Raw genomic sequence first — 15,423 nt, forward strand, 5'->3', positions numbered from 1 at the left:
GTCTGCTGAATTCATGGGCAACAAAGAACAAGCGAGGGAGAAATCAGTTTTCCCAATTTGCTAATCTCTGAGTACAGGACAAAATTGAGATTTAACATCCAGTGTTAGGAGATGCGTTATAATCATCTCATTTTCCTTTTTCACAAAAGTAGGGAGAGAGCCTCTTGGGAGGGAGAGGAGGGGAAGGGGAACGATAAGGAAGGGAATGGCTGAGTCAATGCGTAAACCACATTTGTTATTCTCCTTATGAAGCTGAAGAATGGAGTTGCACAGTGTCATAAGATATCTTTGCAGGCTTATTCAACGGGGAGTAATTCAGGTTTGTGCCTAGACAACAGGGGGAAAATCCTCTATTTTATGCAGTTGCTGTGCATTTACTAAGGAGACTGGTAGGAATGACAATGCAGATAAGAGGTCCCAGATTCTTTCAGTTTTCAAACAAACTCATGAGCATTTCTGACATGCTTTCCTCTCAGCAATTTCCCGGGCTGCCTTGCAGTGATTAAAACGTTTATTTTAATCTTTTGACTTCCTAGGCTTTGTTAGGGTGGTGAAGTTTCATATTGTTCGTTGGTCTTTTATGCTTCTATACCTCATCTTGGTCGAGGGAGATGGAAGGGCTAGCTGCCAAAATTATAACCCTGGATCCCTGTGTCTGAAGATCAAGAGGCTCTCTCTCTCTGCAAAGCTCTTGTTCCAGTGCTGAGTGTGTGTGTGTTGTATCTGGCTTTCTGGCTCTCAGACATACCTGACAGGTCATTTTTCTAGCTGAGAGAGACACCAATTACTGCTGTGTCCTTTCCTTTCCTTTTCCTTTCTTTTTGATTCTCCTATCTTTGCACCCACCTCCTTTAAAAAGTACTATTTATAATCTGGTTTACCACTTTTTTTCATCTGCCTCTCATTAGCTCTGTTTCTGTTTTAAAAATAAATAATAAAATCGGTTCCCCCATTTTCAGAGTAATCTGTTTTCATCTTTCTCATCTCTTGCCATGTTTTGTAACCTCCTCCTGTATCTATTTGTTCATATGAGAGTATTCAGTGTCACAGAGGATTAGCTGCTATTGTTTTCTGTGGTTTCACTCAGAAAAAAAGAATGGCTTTAAAAGCGAAGTTGCCACTCATTTCTTATGTGGATGTTTTCAAGAGATTTTGTCTAATATGACTAGTATAGAATACAACATGATGAAATCCAGCAGCAAAGTAGTGGTAGTTTCAACACGAGAGCTTCCTACATGTAGGAATGTCTGTGGACCTATTAGTCTTTTTGGCTCAGCCTATAATTTTCTGTGGGGAAACTAAAATAGGACAATTAAGATAAACCCTCTGCAATGTGTCCCGCTGCTCTGTTTTTACACTGTTCTAAATTGCTGAAAATCTTGACATTTTCTATAACTTCAGTGTCCTTGCCCAAATAACGATTCTTATAATGAATGGACAGGAAAACATTCACATCTGACATCTGACTTTTCGTACTGAGGCTTGTATAGTTGGAATTATTTAATGTTGTGTTTTGCTTAAAACCAGCTATTCAGTTCATTGGAATATAACTCAAAGGTGGAAGAATGAAAATTCTTCTCCCCTCTCCATGAAATTTACATTCATTCAAGCCCTAAGCATTTCAATACAAAACAAGGTCGTGATACAGCTGTCCAAGCTTAGAAATTCAGAGATGAGGAAGTCAATCAGGTCTTTCTCTAGTGTGCAGAGGAATTGCAGCCTATAAGCCATAAATAAATAATTCTGCTATGATTTCAGATGTTTGTTATGTAGGCACAACAGGGCAGGTACAGGTGTAAGTGTGCTTCAAGCTGTAGAGCTTTGACTTCAAGAAGCAGAAGAAATAAATGCCAGTGAAGAAGGTTGCATGGAAAGGTAAACAGTAGCATGGTGAGAGTGAGAAATGAGGCTAAATTGTTTTAACTTTGTTTAACCTTATTTTAACTGTGGAATTCAGTTTGAACATTCAGTTTCGTTTTTAAAGGACCTGAAGTAGCAGCTCAGCCCTCCTAACCATGATCAGTCTCATCTCTTGGTTTCTCTGCTCAATTCAAAATTGTTTTGAATTTGTATTGTTCAATTGTTTTGAACTGTATTGTTCAGAGTTGATCTCAACAGATGGTTCAAGGAAATGTGAAACACAGAAGTTTAGCCTGGCCACAGACCTGTGGCCTCGTGTGAGTCTTCGTATCGCGTTATTCCTCGAGCAGTTACCCGGTGTGAGGGTTCTTTCCTGTACAGACAATATGACTTATCCTGTTTTTTGACAGCTTTTTCCCTCAGTCCCCAAGGCTGAATTCCTCCAAGGCTTTAAAAGCTCTGTTCAAATACCTGTAACCCCACGCCTTCTGTAGCACCCTGGGGTGGAAGCTCCTTTCCACCTGTTAGTGACTGCGAAGTTGCCGATAGAAATCAAGCAGGCAGCCTTTGACTAACTCCCCGTTTGCTCTCTCTAATCTCTCTCTGCGTCTGCCTCCTGTGTTGGCATTGGTATTCTCACTTCCACCTGTCTGATCCTTCCTTTTCATGAAGCTTTTTATTTTTCACAATGGGTGCACTCTGAAAACAACTTCACTGCTGACTGCCAGCAGGGGGTTTCCTGTTTGTGAATGACTTCTTAATTCCCTTTTGCCTAATGCTCAGGCAGTACCAGTCAGCTGTGTCTTTTCCTCTTCCCTTTGGAAGCACGCTGATTTAGTATCTATTGCAACAAACAGAGTTTTTCAGTACTGTTAATGCCTATTTCTAATTTTTACCTTTTTTTTTTCCTAAGTTTTATTTATTCAGTCCAACACTGTGCGGAAAATCCTTTGAAATTAAAGCTGTTGTTTATATGTGCCCAAGCTCAATCAGTAAGAATAAATAGGACAGGAACAGCAGCTTCCAAACTGTGCCCTGTTAGGTGGTGGGAAGAGCCAGGGGCATAGCATGGACTGGGCAGGCCGAGGGGCCAAAGAGGCTCTCTGGATCCCCCTGAAAATCCCTGTAGCGCTGCCCTATGGATATCTTGCAGTAACAATGCATCTTCTGGAGACCACAAAGATTTGTAGAAGAGCACGATGACAATGCTGTATTGTTTCAGTATGTTTGTTTCACTGGCCTCAGCTTGCTGCCAGCAGAACATTTTATAAACTGCTGCACAAATGCAGACTGAAGAGAGATCTTGTTGTAAGCCTACTGCACAGGTATTGCATCGTTTCCAGAGTTCTTGGAAAAATCTCTCTAAAGAATACAACGAAACCCTTAGCTGCTTGTGCTAATTTGTTTTGGGCTTAATTGGCTGTCAGGTCAAAGAAGGATGAAATACTGATGGGGAAGGAAGGGTCTTATGGCTTTCATTAGGTAACTAGTATATAAAATTCACAGGGAGTAGACTGCAAACGAGAGATTTGCTATCTATGGTTATTACTAGATGATGTTCTTCAAATGGTGTGCTCTTGCTAAATTGAATAGAAAAGAAACAATTACTATTTAGATGAATTTTTATAATGCCATTTGAAAGTTTGTATCACTCCATACAAAACTGTTGGGCTTTTTTGATCTTGGCCTGTAAATTTCTTATTGGAGGGCATGGGTTGTTTTTTTTTTATTATTTTTATTTTTTTTATTTTTGTTTTTGTTTGGCTGGGTTTTTTGTTTGTTTAAAAAGAGAGAAAGTTAGTATTGTGCTTCAGGGCTTTTTTTTTAACCAAGGTACCAGTGAGCTCTGCTGGCTGTGCCCCAATGTGGCTCCCTCAGGGACCTGGGAGTTTGGGAATTAGGATGGGCCAGGGACTATTTCCAGGAAGCACTTTCCGAGCAGCCACCTGTTTTAAGCTTTCCTAGCATGAATGTTGTTCTGTGACAGCTGACCTCAGTGTTAGGAAAGAGTTTGGGGTATGTCTCACGTAATTGCACAGCAGACTCTGTCGGGACTCTAGTGATAAATATAGCAGTATGCCACGTTACTACAGCGTGAACTTCTGTTCAGCAGACTGCTTGACTTTCTTTCATTTCAGGGGGCCACAGAACTTGTGTTCTGCAGCTTTTCGCCTCCAAAATTACTGATGCTTAATTTTTAACACATGGCTTTGTGTGTCAGCTTTGAATGTAATTTCCTGAATTTGGCATTTCAAGGCAAATCTGTGTTTCTACAGCTATGACTTTTTTTTTTTTTAATAAATAAATAAATTCCATGCTAGGATACTGGGAATGAATGTAGAGAAAGAAAACGTGTAAGGAAAGGATAGCAAGGATACCTCCTGCATCCCCTGATGGACTAAATACACCTGGTCTCTCTGCCTGCTGTGGTGTACCTCATGGCAAACACAGCATGCAGTTTGGGGCTGGATGCCACTGTTATTTCTGTGGGTCAGCATCCTTAACCAGCCTGTGTTCAGCTGAACCAACCTGTGTTCCAGCCCAGTCTTTCCGTTGACTTGTAACACAGTGTATGAGGAAACTCTGAGCTCCTTCAAATTCAGGATTTCCATGGCCTTTGCAGCTGCTGTATAGGGGGGGGAAAAAAAAGCTGTATTAATTCCCAGCACGCCAGAGGGTGAGGCAGATGGAATACAGAAATTAATTGTTTACACATTAGCCACTATTCTTTGGAAATGCAGCAAGGTATTTACTCCATTGTGTCAGGGAGCAATGGATCAGACCCATTTCCATCAACATGGGGAAAAAAAAGCATAGCATCTACCTAGTATGGTAAATAAGTAACGATGCTGTGAAAACCTGCATGTACTCTGTGTGGTCAGTAAAATACAAAGTAAACCAGTTGTTGCTGGAACAAATAGCATAGGTATTTCCTAGTGTCTGCAGGCACACAGGATGTAGCCCTTACTCTTTTGAAGTGTTTGGGAGGCTCAGTGGTGCAGATTTGCCAAATCACGGTAATGTATTTTCAGGCTTTTTGTCTGACACAGAACTGCTGGGGAAGGTGCTCTGCAGAGGGATGAAGGCAAGCGGTGCAACTGCTTCAGTGAAGCACTTGAAGCTGTTATCTGTTCATTTCTCCAAGCATACACTTTTGAAATCATGTTAGCGTTCTGTCCTGGAGTTCAAAGCTCAGTTTCTTTCTTTTTCCTCTAACGAAACGATGTTTTGTGCTTGCACTGTAAGTTACTTGTAGCCTTTAGCATATCTGTGCTTTAATACTTCAAACCACCTCCCTCAGCAAGTGGAAAACATTTTTTCCAGGTGCCAGTCACATTTTCTGGGCTTGTCTTTCACTCTCCATGTAACATAATAGGTTTACTGCATGACTAAAGGATTTTTTGAAATTCCAGCTAAAATGTCTTAGATCACTAATGCTGATGTCTCCTTCCACCTGGCAGCACAAAGAAACTGGGTGATGAGCACACGGTGCAGTGCACAGGGACTGGAGCAGCTGCTCGTTGTTACACTGCTACTGCTTTGAAACTTTCTCCGCATCTGCAAATTGCCGAGGGAATATTTTTTGACGTGGCCGCGTCAGAATAGCAAATAACTGTCTTACTGGTGTAAAAATGGGTGCAGGAGTTGTGTAATCTGTTTCTGGTGTGCGGCTATGTGTATATAGTGTTTTCCTTGTATAAAGGGAGATGGTGAGGGAGAATATTAGCTGTGATGAAGTCATGAACCCCGGCGCCCGCTATAGGCATCTGCAAACACTGGTTTCCCTGGCAACAAGTGGAAAGAGGTTGGAGAGGAAAGCTGGAGTAGGTTGTTGCATTGAATTGTTTTCAGCTTGTTTCTTCCTCACTAAAGCAGGGAGATGTTGAAAGGTATGATGTCCCTCTTTCTCTCTGTCTGCTATTTTATATATATTTAGCCAGTTGCTGGGAGAGGGAAGGCTGAGAAGGATACTTAGAATTCAGCTCGATCGGAGAGGAACTTTTCGGTACCAATATTAATAAGATGCATTGCAAATCTGTGCTTTTTCTATATGCTTATTTTTTTTGTGCTATGTTATGAAGTGAGAGTGCTAAATAGATCTCCAGAGCACAGTATCTGTCCCACCGTCAGCCTGGAGACAAGTGACTGTTGCATATTACGTCTTCACAAACTGATTTTATTTTAAACTGGGTTTGTGCAGCTAATGTTTGAAAGCCTGCAAGAACCGCACAAGTACTGCATATTACCAAACAATTTGTTAACTGAGATTAAATCTGCGCTTCCAAGCACCTTCAGGATGTGCTGTTAGTTGTATTCTTGTGCTCTTGCACTTGTGCAGAATATTGTGGCTCATGAGTTAGTGGAGTCTATACCTCCCTGGGGAAAGTTTTTATTAGAAAAACTAGGACATTATGTTCAGGGCTATAACAGCATCGTCCACAAGACTAATATCAAGATACTCTCTTCAGAAATGTGTTTTAGACGAATAATAGCAATTCAACTGTGTATTTCTTCATGATTATCCTTCTGTCTTTTTGCCCTTTTTATGTATTATCAATACTTTAATATAGTGCACAGATATTAAAGTATTGATAATACATATTATGATATATACACCTGAAATAACCAGTTCTTTATCAAGAAATAAAAATATTTTGCTAATTAACATAATTTTTAACTTAGAAATAATATCACTGAGGTGACTATCACCAAAAAAAAAAATATTGCTCAGTCATAAAAGAATAAAGTCTATGACCTAATCAGGGAATAAAATTCAGTCACTGTGTATTTAATACCTGACAGCAAAGGATTGATTAATAGATGGGGGTTCTTGATGTCACGTAGTGAAAGAAGCAGCCTGATTGAATATTAACAAGTGTTGTTTCCAGAAGTGTAGTAATAGAAATACACACTTGCTGTGCCAAGCTCCTGCCCTTGCGTTTACAGTTACTTCTTTGAAAAAGGGCTGACACACAATTTTATTAAAATTAATTTTACTACGCTACAAATCTGCATCTTCAAAAGTAAGAAACACAGACGTGATGTGGAAGATGGAAATGCATGCAAGTAAGCTGATTCCTCATAAAAGAATGCAGACTTACATCTGTCTTGTAGCATCTGGCTAGAAATATGCTGCTCAAAAGAGCTTTGTCAGTGGGGCATAATTTAGTTAAAGCAAAGCACAGCAAATCAGCTTATGCAATGATATATCTTATAATTAAACAAAGATTATAACCAACAAAAGAGGTAGGGTTTAGTCATTAAGCAATAACGCAAATCTGAGCTTTTGTTCTGAATGGTGAACTATTAAGTCCCCAATGTAATTTAGCAGTTAAGTACATGCAAAACTGTTCTCAGCTAGCAGCATAGTTAAAGCTATAGGATTTCCAGTTTATGTAGTATTGTATCTGTTAAATTAATTAGTGTTTTGTATCCTTGGTTAATAAGTGGATAAATAAGGTTCTGTTAGTACTTACCCTGGATGTTTAAGACTTGGGGTCTGGCACTCTGGAGTAAGCTAAAGGGAGCTGTTGCCTTGCAGGGTAATCGGAAATCATAATTTTCATCTTGCTTTTCTTCAAATGTCGATGTCATGTTTCTTTCTATCTTTGATCAAGTGTCTTGTAGACATTTCGGCATAGGAGTCTTCTGGGTTTAGACTACAGCTTATTGTCAGATGCTCGCAGTGTAATGGGATGTGTGTGTATTGGCTTCAGGCCACATTAGGGCTGATCCTTCTTTGTATGGTCCCTCGTACTTGTCAGCATGCGGTTAAATCATACATGTATCTGATAGAATGAGCAGGCAAATACACAAAACAATCTTTCAGCTATCTTCTGTTTCTCAAACAGGGAAACAGTGAATTGTGATTTTCCTAGTTCAGATTCCTGTTGTATAACCACTTCCTTCTGTGTTGTTTTTAAGCTGATTTGGTCAGATGCAACTTTTTTTTTTTTTCCTACTTCCAATGCTAATTTTTGAAGTATCCGTACAAAAATGTGCAAGAAAGTGCTGAGAAAGAGAGCTATTCTTCTGCGTTAGACCTTCCCATTTTGTGCTTGATAGTGAGTGGAACATCACAGAACAGAAGCTGCCTGTGATTTGTGCTGTAGTGTGCGACCTTTTCTTTTTTGGTAACTTGGAGAATTCTCTGCAAGCAGACTCATTTATCCTGAGGCTTGCGTTGGCTATCAGCTACCCGTTTAGGTAATGGGTTATTTTATTTTACCAATGAAAATTAGCGGATGAAGGAACTTATAGCCTGCTTTGGCAAGCTTTTTCTATACAAAATTATTTAAGGACCCTAGGAATCTAATTCATTTAAAAAGTTGTGTCTTTCAAACTGCATCAACGTGGATTTTACCAAGCTGTTAAGCTGAGGCATTCTCTCAAGCATTTTCTGCAAGGGGAGCTATTGGACAGGAAAATATTACCATGGTAAATTTCAAGTTCTTATCAACAATGACGAAGATGGAGAAGTGTTTTCAACATATAGTGAGGTGGGGGGGGGTGGAGGGGAAGAGTACTTTTCGAATGAGGAAAAGTTGAAAAATGTATTCCTTCTTAAGACACTGCTGTCAAAATCCTAAATTGATTTAGAGCATGGACATAGGAAGAATTTTAGAGCAAGTGATGCTGTGAATATACATTGCATCTGCTTGTCTGCATTAGCTGCCTGTGCACACCTTACCCTGTGTAAGCAGAAGATAATTCAAATTTTCCTCAATAGCCCTTTGTATTTGAAGGATATGTTCAACTTCATCAGAAAATAAGACCTTGTTTGTGTGCCTGTAGCATTGAAATGCCAGCTGCTGTTTCAGTCTGCCCTTCCCAGAAAGGGCTGCCATTAATAGTTCTCAGTAGTTCAGTGAAAATTACTCCTGTTAAGTACAGTATGCAGTACAGTGTGCAAGAAAACTGGTTTAACACTGCATTAATTTAAAAACAGATATGATTTGTAATGAAGAAATTGTGCTCACACATGGCAGGATTCTGAGTTTTAAGCATCCCAAATTCTGGAATAACAGAGGGTGGGAATACTAGACCAATGCATTTATAAAGGTTCGGTAGGCATATCACTGAAAACTGGGCATTTAGCATAGCTTCATATTGATTACATTAAAAATAAAAAAATCCCTGTTGCTGGATGTTCACAGTAATTAATCTTACTTCCCAGTAAGTTGCAGTTCAGTGTAGCTTGTACCTGTGGTTGCAGATCAGACAGGGACTCATCGATCACAGCTGGCTCATCATTAAGGGTGATGGATTTTGCTTTGCATATATGACAGGTGATTCACCCCTCACATCTCCAAAGGTTAATGGTCAGTTGCATGTATTTGTTTATTGTAGGTATGCAGAGAGAACAAAATGCCACACACCACATATTTTTCTTCACTTTTTTTAAAGAGCAATTTTTTTTTACGAGTTTGAATTGATGGCACCAGGTATGAAAAAGTTGTGGTTGCCATCTTGCCTTGCCAGTATTTCATTTTACACAGTCATGTTATGATTTAGAAATAGAAAAAATATTAATTTATTTTTTAAAGAAAGCTTCTACCAGTTGGGTAGACAGCAGAAAGACTGAAGCTTAGGAAAGAGAGCAGGATGTCTGTTAATCTGTGAATTATGTTTCATTAATAAAGAGGAAGAAGAGCTTGAAGTGCCTTTGGAGGGGCTTGGATTTCAGCAACAGGAGTCACGGCTTTGTCAGCAGATGAAAATGGCTACTGTTGCACCATCACCAGAGCCTGTTTGCTGGCAAGTGGAATCAGTGACAAGCACAAATTCGGGACATGTTTGTACCCAAGGTAGGAGCTTTCCGTGCTTCAGTGGAAATAAGTGGTTATCTGAGTATCAATCTGTAGGGATTGATTTACAGGATAGTTGCAACACGTATTCTCCAGCTTCTCTGCGGCTTGCCTTCCAGTAGAGTATTCCAGAGTTTAGAGGCATTCTTGGCAATGTCACAGCTTCCTGGAGAAGTGCCTTGTAGTCCCTTAATGGTTATTCTTTTTGGTGCGTGACTCACATACAAAATACTATGGCAGCAAAGCCAAATAAAAGACATCCTAGTACTAGGCTATCGTGCTATATAGTCTGTGTTTCTTTGGAAGTAGATTTTTTCTTTTAATTGTAATCTTGCACAGGTCAATATGACTACACTTTGGATTACACTACTGGAATATTTGGCAGAAGGAAACAATTTTTTACAATATTCAGAATGAGTGAAGTTAACAAAATCCAGCATTATAACAGTTAATGCTGTCTATCCCTTCTCTGCCCTCTTCCCAAGAGAAGGTGTTTTAACTGGAAAGATGTAAAACTTGTTTTTTCAGGCAGGCATAATGTAGATATTCATGTTGAAGGTATCTTTATTTTTCTTATTTATGAGTCACATTATCCCATGTCTGATTACTGCAACATTTCTGGTATTTGACTCTGAACTGACTACGTGCAAACGGAGATGGGTCACTGACCATGATGGAAAGCCTCATCTGTTGTGGCAGTTCTTACATTCTTGTATACTGCTGAGAACATACAATTCAATTTTACATCCCTTAGTAGTCAGTCTGCTGTTGTTTGTTTTTCAGGATAGCATCAGGGAGCTGGCATTTTGTTTTGCTGTGCTAAAGTAGCCCTGTCGGTTCCAGAAACCTGCAAGAGATGGATTTGACTAAGACTAAATACGAACAAAAATGTGTATAAAGACATCTGTCATTATTATGCATCTGAGACACTGGTGTTTTTGCTTGTACAACTTTTTTTTTTAATTTAACTTCACGTGAAGCATTGTTATTAGTAAGATATCAAGAAATCTCTGTTCTCAGTTTTGAATGTGAAAGCATTGTCTTCTGCTGACTATTGTTGCATATACATTGTTTTGTATTGTGATGGAGCATAAGGGAGGGCCAGATCCCTCTTCAGTTCACAAGATGAGCCACGTCTGAGCAAGTTTGCATTGCACAGGCTAAAAGTATACTTGGGGAGTATGTGGAAATGATGTGATGGTGCTAGCCCATATGGCAGACAATAGCGTGAGCATACCAAGGATCTTGTTGCTTTTTTGGACATTACACCAAAAGAGGTTGTTTGTTGTTTTTTTTTTCTTTTATGGCAGGATTTGAAGGGAGTAATGAGGAAGTGTTGACAGGCATTACTATATATTTTTCTTAACTTGTGAGGACAGTTTAGTGGAAATTACAAAACTCCTGTTTGAAAATGTAGCAAGTGGATGGTAGATCTGGACAGTATGAATTGACAGGAAGTAGGAGCTGATGCTTCAGTTACTAAAGGGACAACGCTGTAGTGGAGGAAGTTTAAAAAAGACTCACAAGTAAAATGAAGTATCTTTTTGCTGCATTATGGAATGGAAATACAGTTAAAGAATGCAAACATTAGATGATTTCTTCTGAAACAAGTTGAAGATGTTTGTGGTAGCCTTCTAACTAAATGTCGATGGGCCAGTGCAGTGCTGCCACTGTCATGATTGGTGCAGACAGGCTGAGTTTCTACTGTCTAGAAATACTTTTTTTTAATTATTCCTAGTTGCCATTTTAGAAACTTAAGGCACTTTCTTCTTCTGTTTCTGAACCCTAATTAAAGCTTGAAGAAAGGCCTTTTGAGCCAGCCATATGTCTAACAATCATCTGTTCCCTCTTCTTTGACATGTGAAATCCTTGATAACTTCCTAACATGTTTTTTCTTATTATTTTCTGTTTAGCCTCCAGTTCCAAGCCTGAACTCAGCTCCAGTTCACAGACTTTGGGAAGTCAGCAGAACAAGACAGATGGCACCCGAGTAAAAACTCGTGTTCTGCCCAACATGCCAAAGCTTTTCATACCTTCATCTGTCACCAAATTTCCACCTGAGATCACTGTCACTCCACCCACTCCCACCCTCCTTTCTCCAAAGGGCAGCATTTCAGAAGAGACCAAGCAAAAATTAAAGGTAATAAAAGGGAAAAAATAATTATTTAGATTGTTTTCATCTTAACTGTCCCCTCAGTCAAATACTTGTGCATAAGGAACAACAGTTCCTGTCTCCAGTTCATAACCAGAGGTAGCATAAATAGCGGAAGACCCATGCCTGTCAGTGTTCAAGAGGCATTTGAATAATGCCCTTGATATGCTTTAACTTTTCGTCAGTCCTGAAGTGGTCAGGCAATTGGACTTGATGATCCTTGTAGGTCCCTTCCAAATGAACTATTCTGTTCTTTTCTAAGATATGAGCTGCTGTCAGCAGGAGTCAGTTTTTAAGAACTGGTGAAATATTGGCCATGGGTGACATCACAGCTATTCTAGTCCTTGTCCTTTTTTTGAGGGAATTAGAAGAAATTACAGAAATGGGAGAGTTAGTGCAGCAATTGCTATTCTTATATTAGTGGAAGCTACTAGAATATTAACTGTGGGGAAGCCTACTGGTTAATGTTATGGTGTTTCACATTAGGATGCCATATCTTTTATAAAAGTAAGAGGGCTTTTGAATGTGAAGAAATAGCAACCAGTTGGCTTTTGTCCCTGTGATCATGGGTTTATCCTGACTATTTAGCAATATATTCTCTCTCTCTCTTTTTGGGATCAGTCTGCTATTTTGTCTGCTCAGTCTGCAGCGAATGTAAAGAAGGAGAGCCTTTGTCAGCCAGCTTTGGAAATCTTAGAGACCTCAAGCCAGGAGTCCTCACTGGAAAGTGATACTGATGAAGATGATGACTACATGGACATATGAATGAATTCTGGCCATCATCAACACCAACCATATAACCATTCTTCTTGTTGCCTGCATCTCTGGCAGTCCAAACATCTTCGTTGGCATTACTCACCATTTAATCTGCATCATTATGTTCTTCACTTTCATTACCTTTGTTATCACCACTACCACTTGTATTGCCTTCAAAATCTTTGCCATTCTCTCCATCATGGTGCTTGATGGAAAAAATGATTGTTTACCAGGCAGTTAATTCATTTGGACCACGACGTCACCTTTAACTTCAGTAAACAAAAGGATGTTTTGAGCTGCAACTTGCATCTCTCTACTGTTTCTGCTTCTTCAAACCAGAGCCTTGGGATTCACTCTGACAGCTCTTTTCTATAGTGTTTTCTTCTTTTTAATTGTCTTTGTATTTTTGCCATTGGTTAAGTTTTTCTCCCAATAATTCAGCAACCTAATCTCTGTCTAGTTATGCCATGTTAGTCCAGCTCCTATTAAGGTGAACGGATTAGGAAAAGTTTGCTGAGCTGGTAGAGGTTTTGATTGCATCAAGAAAGTCTGCGGCTTTGCTGCATGGTGAGAAGGGTGAGTGAAGAGTGTCAGCTACTTGGCGCAGCTGTGTGCTTTGTTGGAATTTGACTCAATGGCAATAGGCAAAGAACCAGCTTTACTAGGCAGACAGAGAGGTTGGCCTCCTGTTTGTGCTCATTTCACACCAATGTATGAGGTCCAGCAAAAATTACCTACCTGAATGTTGGCTTAACGAACTGATCTTTCCAGAATTGTCTTACAGTCCTTTCTCTTCTAATGCCTTGGACAAGCATTTTGAATTGGGGGCTAGATGATATTTTTATGGTGGTATTGAAAAAAAAAATAATAGAGATTTCAATGCCATTTCAGTAATGTCTGTTTTTTACAGAATGACACGAAAAGGTGTTTTTTATCTATCTGCAGAGGGACTGCTCACAGTTATTTATATGAGAAAATAATGGTAACAAAGACCTTTTTTTCTACTGAATGTTAACTTTGTAAAATAATGAATGCAAACCATGCAAAAAAAGTCACAGTATATATACACGCGTGCGTTCACACATATATATGTGTATGTACATATATATGTATGTATATGAAAAAATGCATACAGCTTGCCATGTTGGATTTCTTTGTGTTTGGGGGAGGTGATTTTCTGTAAAATGCAGAGCTTTGTATAAACTTTTGTTGTTGTTGTTTTTTTTCTAATAAAGCTGAAATGTACCTATTGTTGCCTCTGTTCGTCTGAGAGGACAAGATGCCATGGTCCTGGAAGAAGTAGTACTCTTCCCTTCCTTTTATTTCTTGGATGAGGAGGTAGTGCAGGAAGGGAGCTGGGGGGAGCCTCTTTTTCTGAAGAATGTCAGATCTCTTAGGATGGATTTGGTCTAACTAACCCCCCAGAGCCGGGTTAGTCAGTGTTACCAAGATGGCACACAGTGGTTTCACTTCCCCCGCTGGTACGTGATCTGAGTTTTTTCACCTGAGTGTCTTTAAATACTGATGAACAACATAAAGGAGAAGACAACATGTAGTAAATGTGACCACATAGAAAGAATATTTGGCTGAACAAAGTAGCAGTTAATCTGCTGGTACAGTGGTCGTTCATTCAGTGTAAGAATAATAAATGGACCCTGAATAAAAAGAAGCAGCATTGAATTTAGTATTGCAAGTTTATTCTCATACTCTGGGTTGTTTGTTTTGAACAAAATGTAATTTGTAAGTAAGTGAGGATGTCCATGTTGGGCATATTAGCAGTTGTTCGTGTAACTTGTTCACTTTCTACAAGTGATAGGTGAGCTGGATGCAACTGATGTGAAAAAGATCAGGGTAACTGATTAGTAAAAGTATGTGGATCTTTTCAATAGTAATAATATGTTTTCAGTGTTTGTTTGCTCTTTAACTTGGTATAAGTTCTTGTAAATACAATGCATAGTATACTTTCTAGTCATTGACTGGCTTTAGGGAAAAAAAAAATCAAAGCCAAAAAACAAAGTTTTAGAAAGCTTTGTTTCTGCAAAAAATAGCATGGTAAAAAATATATATATTTAATGAGTAATGGAAGACAGTTCAGAGTAGCTAGTTCTCAGTAGTGGTCCTTCACTCAAATAGATTTCATAAGCTTTTTGGCTGATTTATATTTTCAATGTATGGTTAACTTTATGACCACATTTAAGTTCATAGATTGAATGACTTCTAGCTTGAGTGTGAGGTATGATGACTGAGCATTTGATTGTCTTAATTGAATTTGGCCATTGAAAATGTTTTTCTTTATTCTTCTTAAGAATTCTTTGTAGTTGGGCTTTCTTTCCAGCTTCCAGAGCTTGTTAAAATACCTGATCTTGAACTTTCTTTGATTTCTAGTCCTTTTTTGCTGGTGAAGGAAAGTAAGAACAGTAAACACAACTGTTCCCATCAGCAAAGAGAGCTGAACATTGCTGATCTGCAGTAAGCTTGTTTTAATCTTCAAACTACAGAACCATATAACTTTTTTTAGTCCTATATTCAAAACTGTTATATCTTTTCCCCTTGTTTCTTTCCTTTATTTTTTTTAATCTATAATTTTACATTCCCGTTATATTGTTGGGTAGCTCAACGGTTTTTTGTCAATCTCGAGAAGTTACTGAGATTAATGTAGATTAATGTGAGATTAATCTCCTTCAAATCCCATTCTTCTGCTAATGGCTGAACAGTGCACTGTTTGACTGTGAGCCATCTTCCATAGTGGGCATTGCTGCTGACTTAGGCTAATGGAGCCATTCTGTATGTGTGAAATCCTCTCTCTGTAAGTACAGTTTATATAGTCCTTCAGTACAAGGAACCATA

At 39.0% G+C, this 15,423-nt stretch overlaps 1 protein-coding gene across 5 annotated transcripts in view; it reads left to right on the forward strand.

The window, feature by feature from the left end:
* Nucleotides 1–13,815, forward strand: part of CABIN1 (calcineurin binding protein 1) — a 109,084-nt gene extending 95,269 nt beyond the window's left edge. For 3 of the 5 annotated variants that reach the window (XM_084297506.1, XM_084297508.1, XM_084297507.1), the window contains exons 37-39: nucleotides 9,504–9,668; nucleotides 11,582–11,808; nucleotides 12,442–13,815. In XM_084297506.1, the coding sequence (XP_084153632.1) occupies nucleotides 9,504–9,668; nucleotides 11,582–11,808; nucleotides 12,442–12,585 (536 nt within the window). In that variant the 3' untranslated portion in view covers nucleotides 12,586–13,815. Of the gene's footprint in view, nucleotides 1–9,503; nucleotides 9,669–11,581; nucleotides 11,809–12,441 lie in introns of those variants that run through there. The other 2 variants (XM_084297509.1, XM_084297510.1) reach the window with 2 other exon arrangements.
* Nucleotides 13,816–15,423: the final 1,608 nt, after the last annotated feature.

Source organism: Netta rufina (genome assembly GCF_964035555.1).
Source record: "Netta rufina genome assembly, chromosome: 17".
In the NCBI taxonomy this organism is placed as follows: Eukaryota; Metazoa; Chordata; class Aves; order Anseriformes; family Anatidae; genus Netta; species Netta rufina.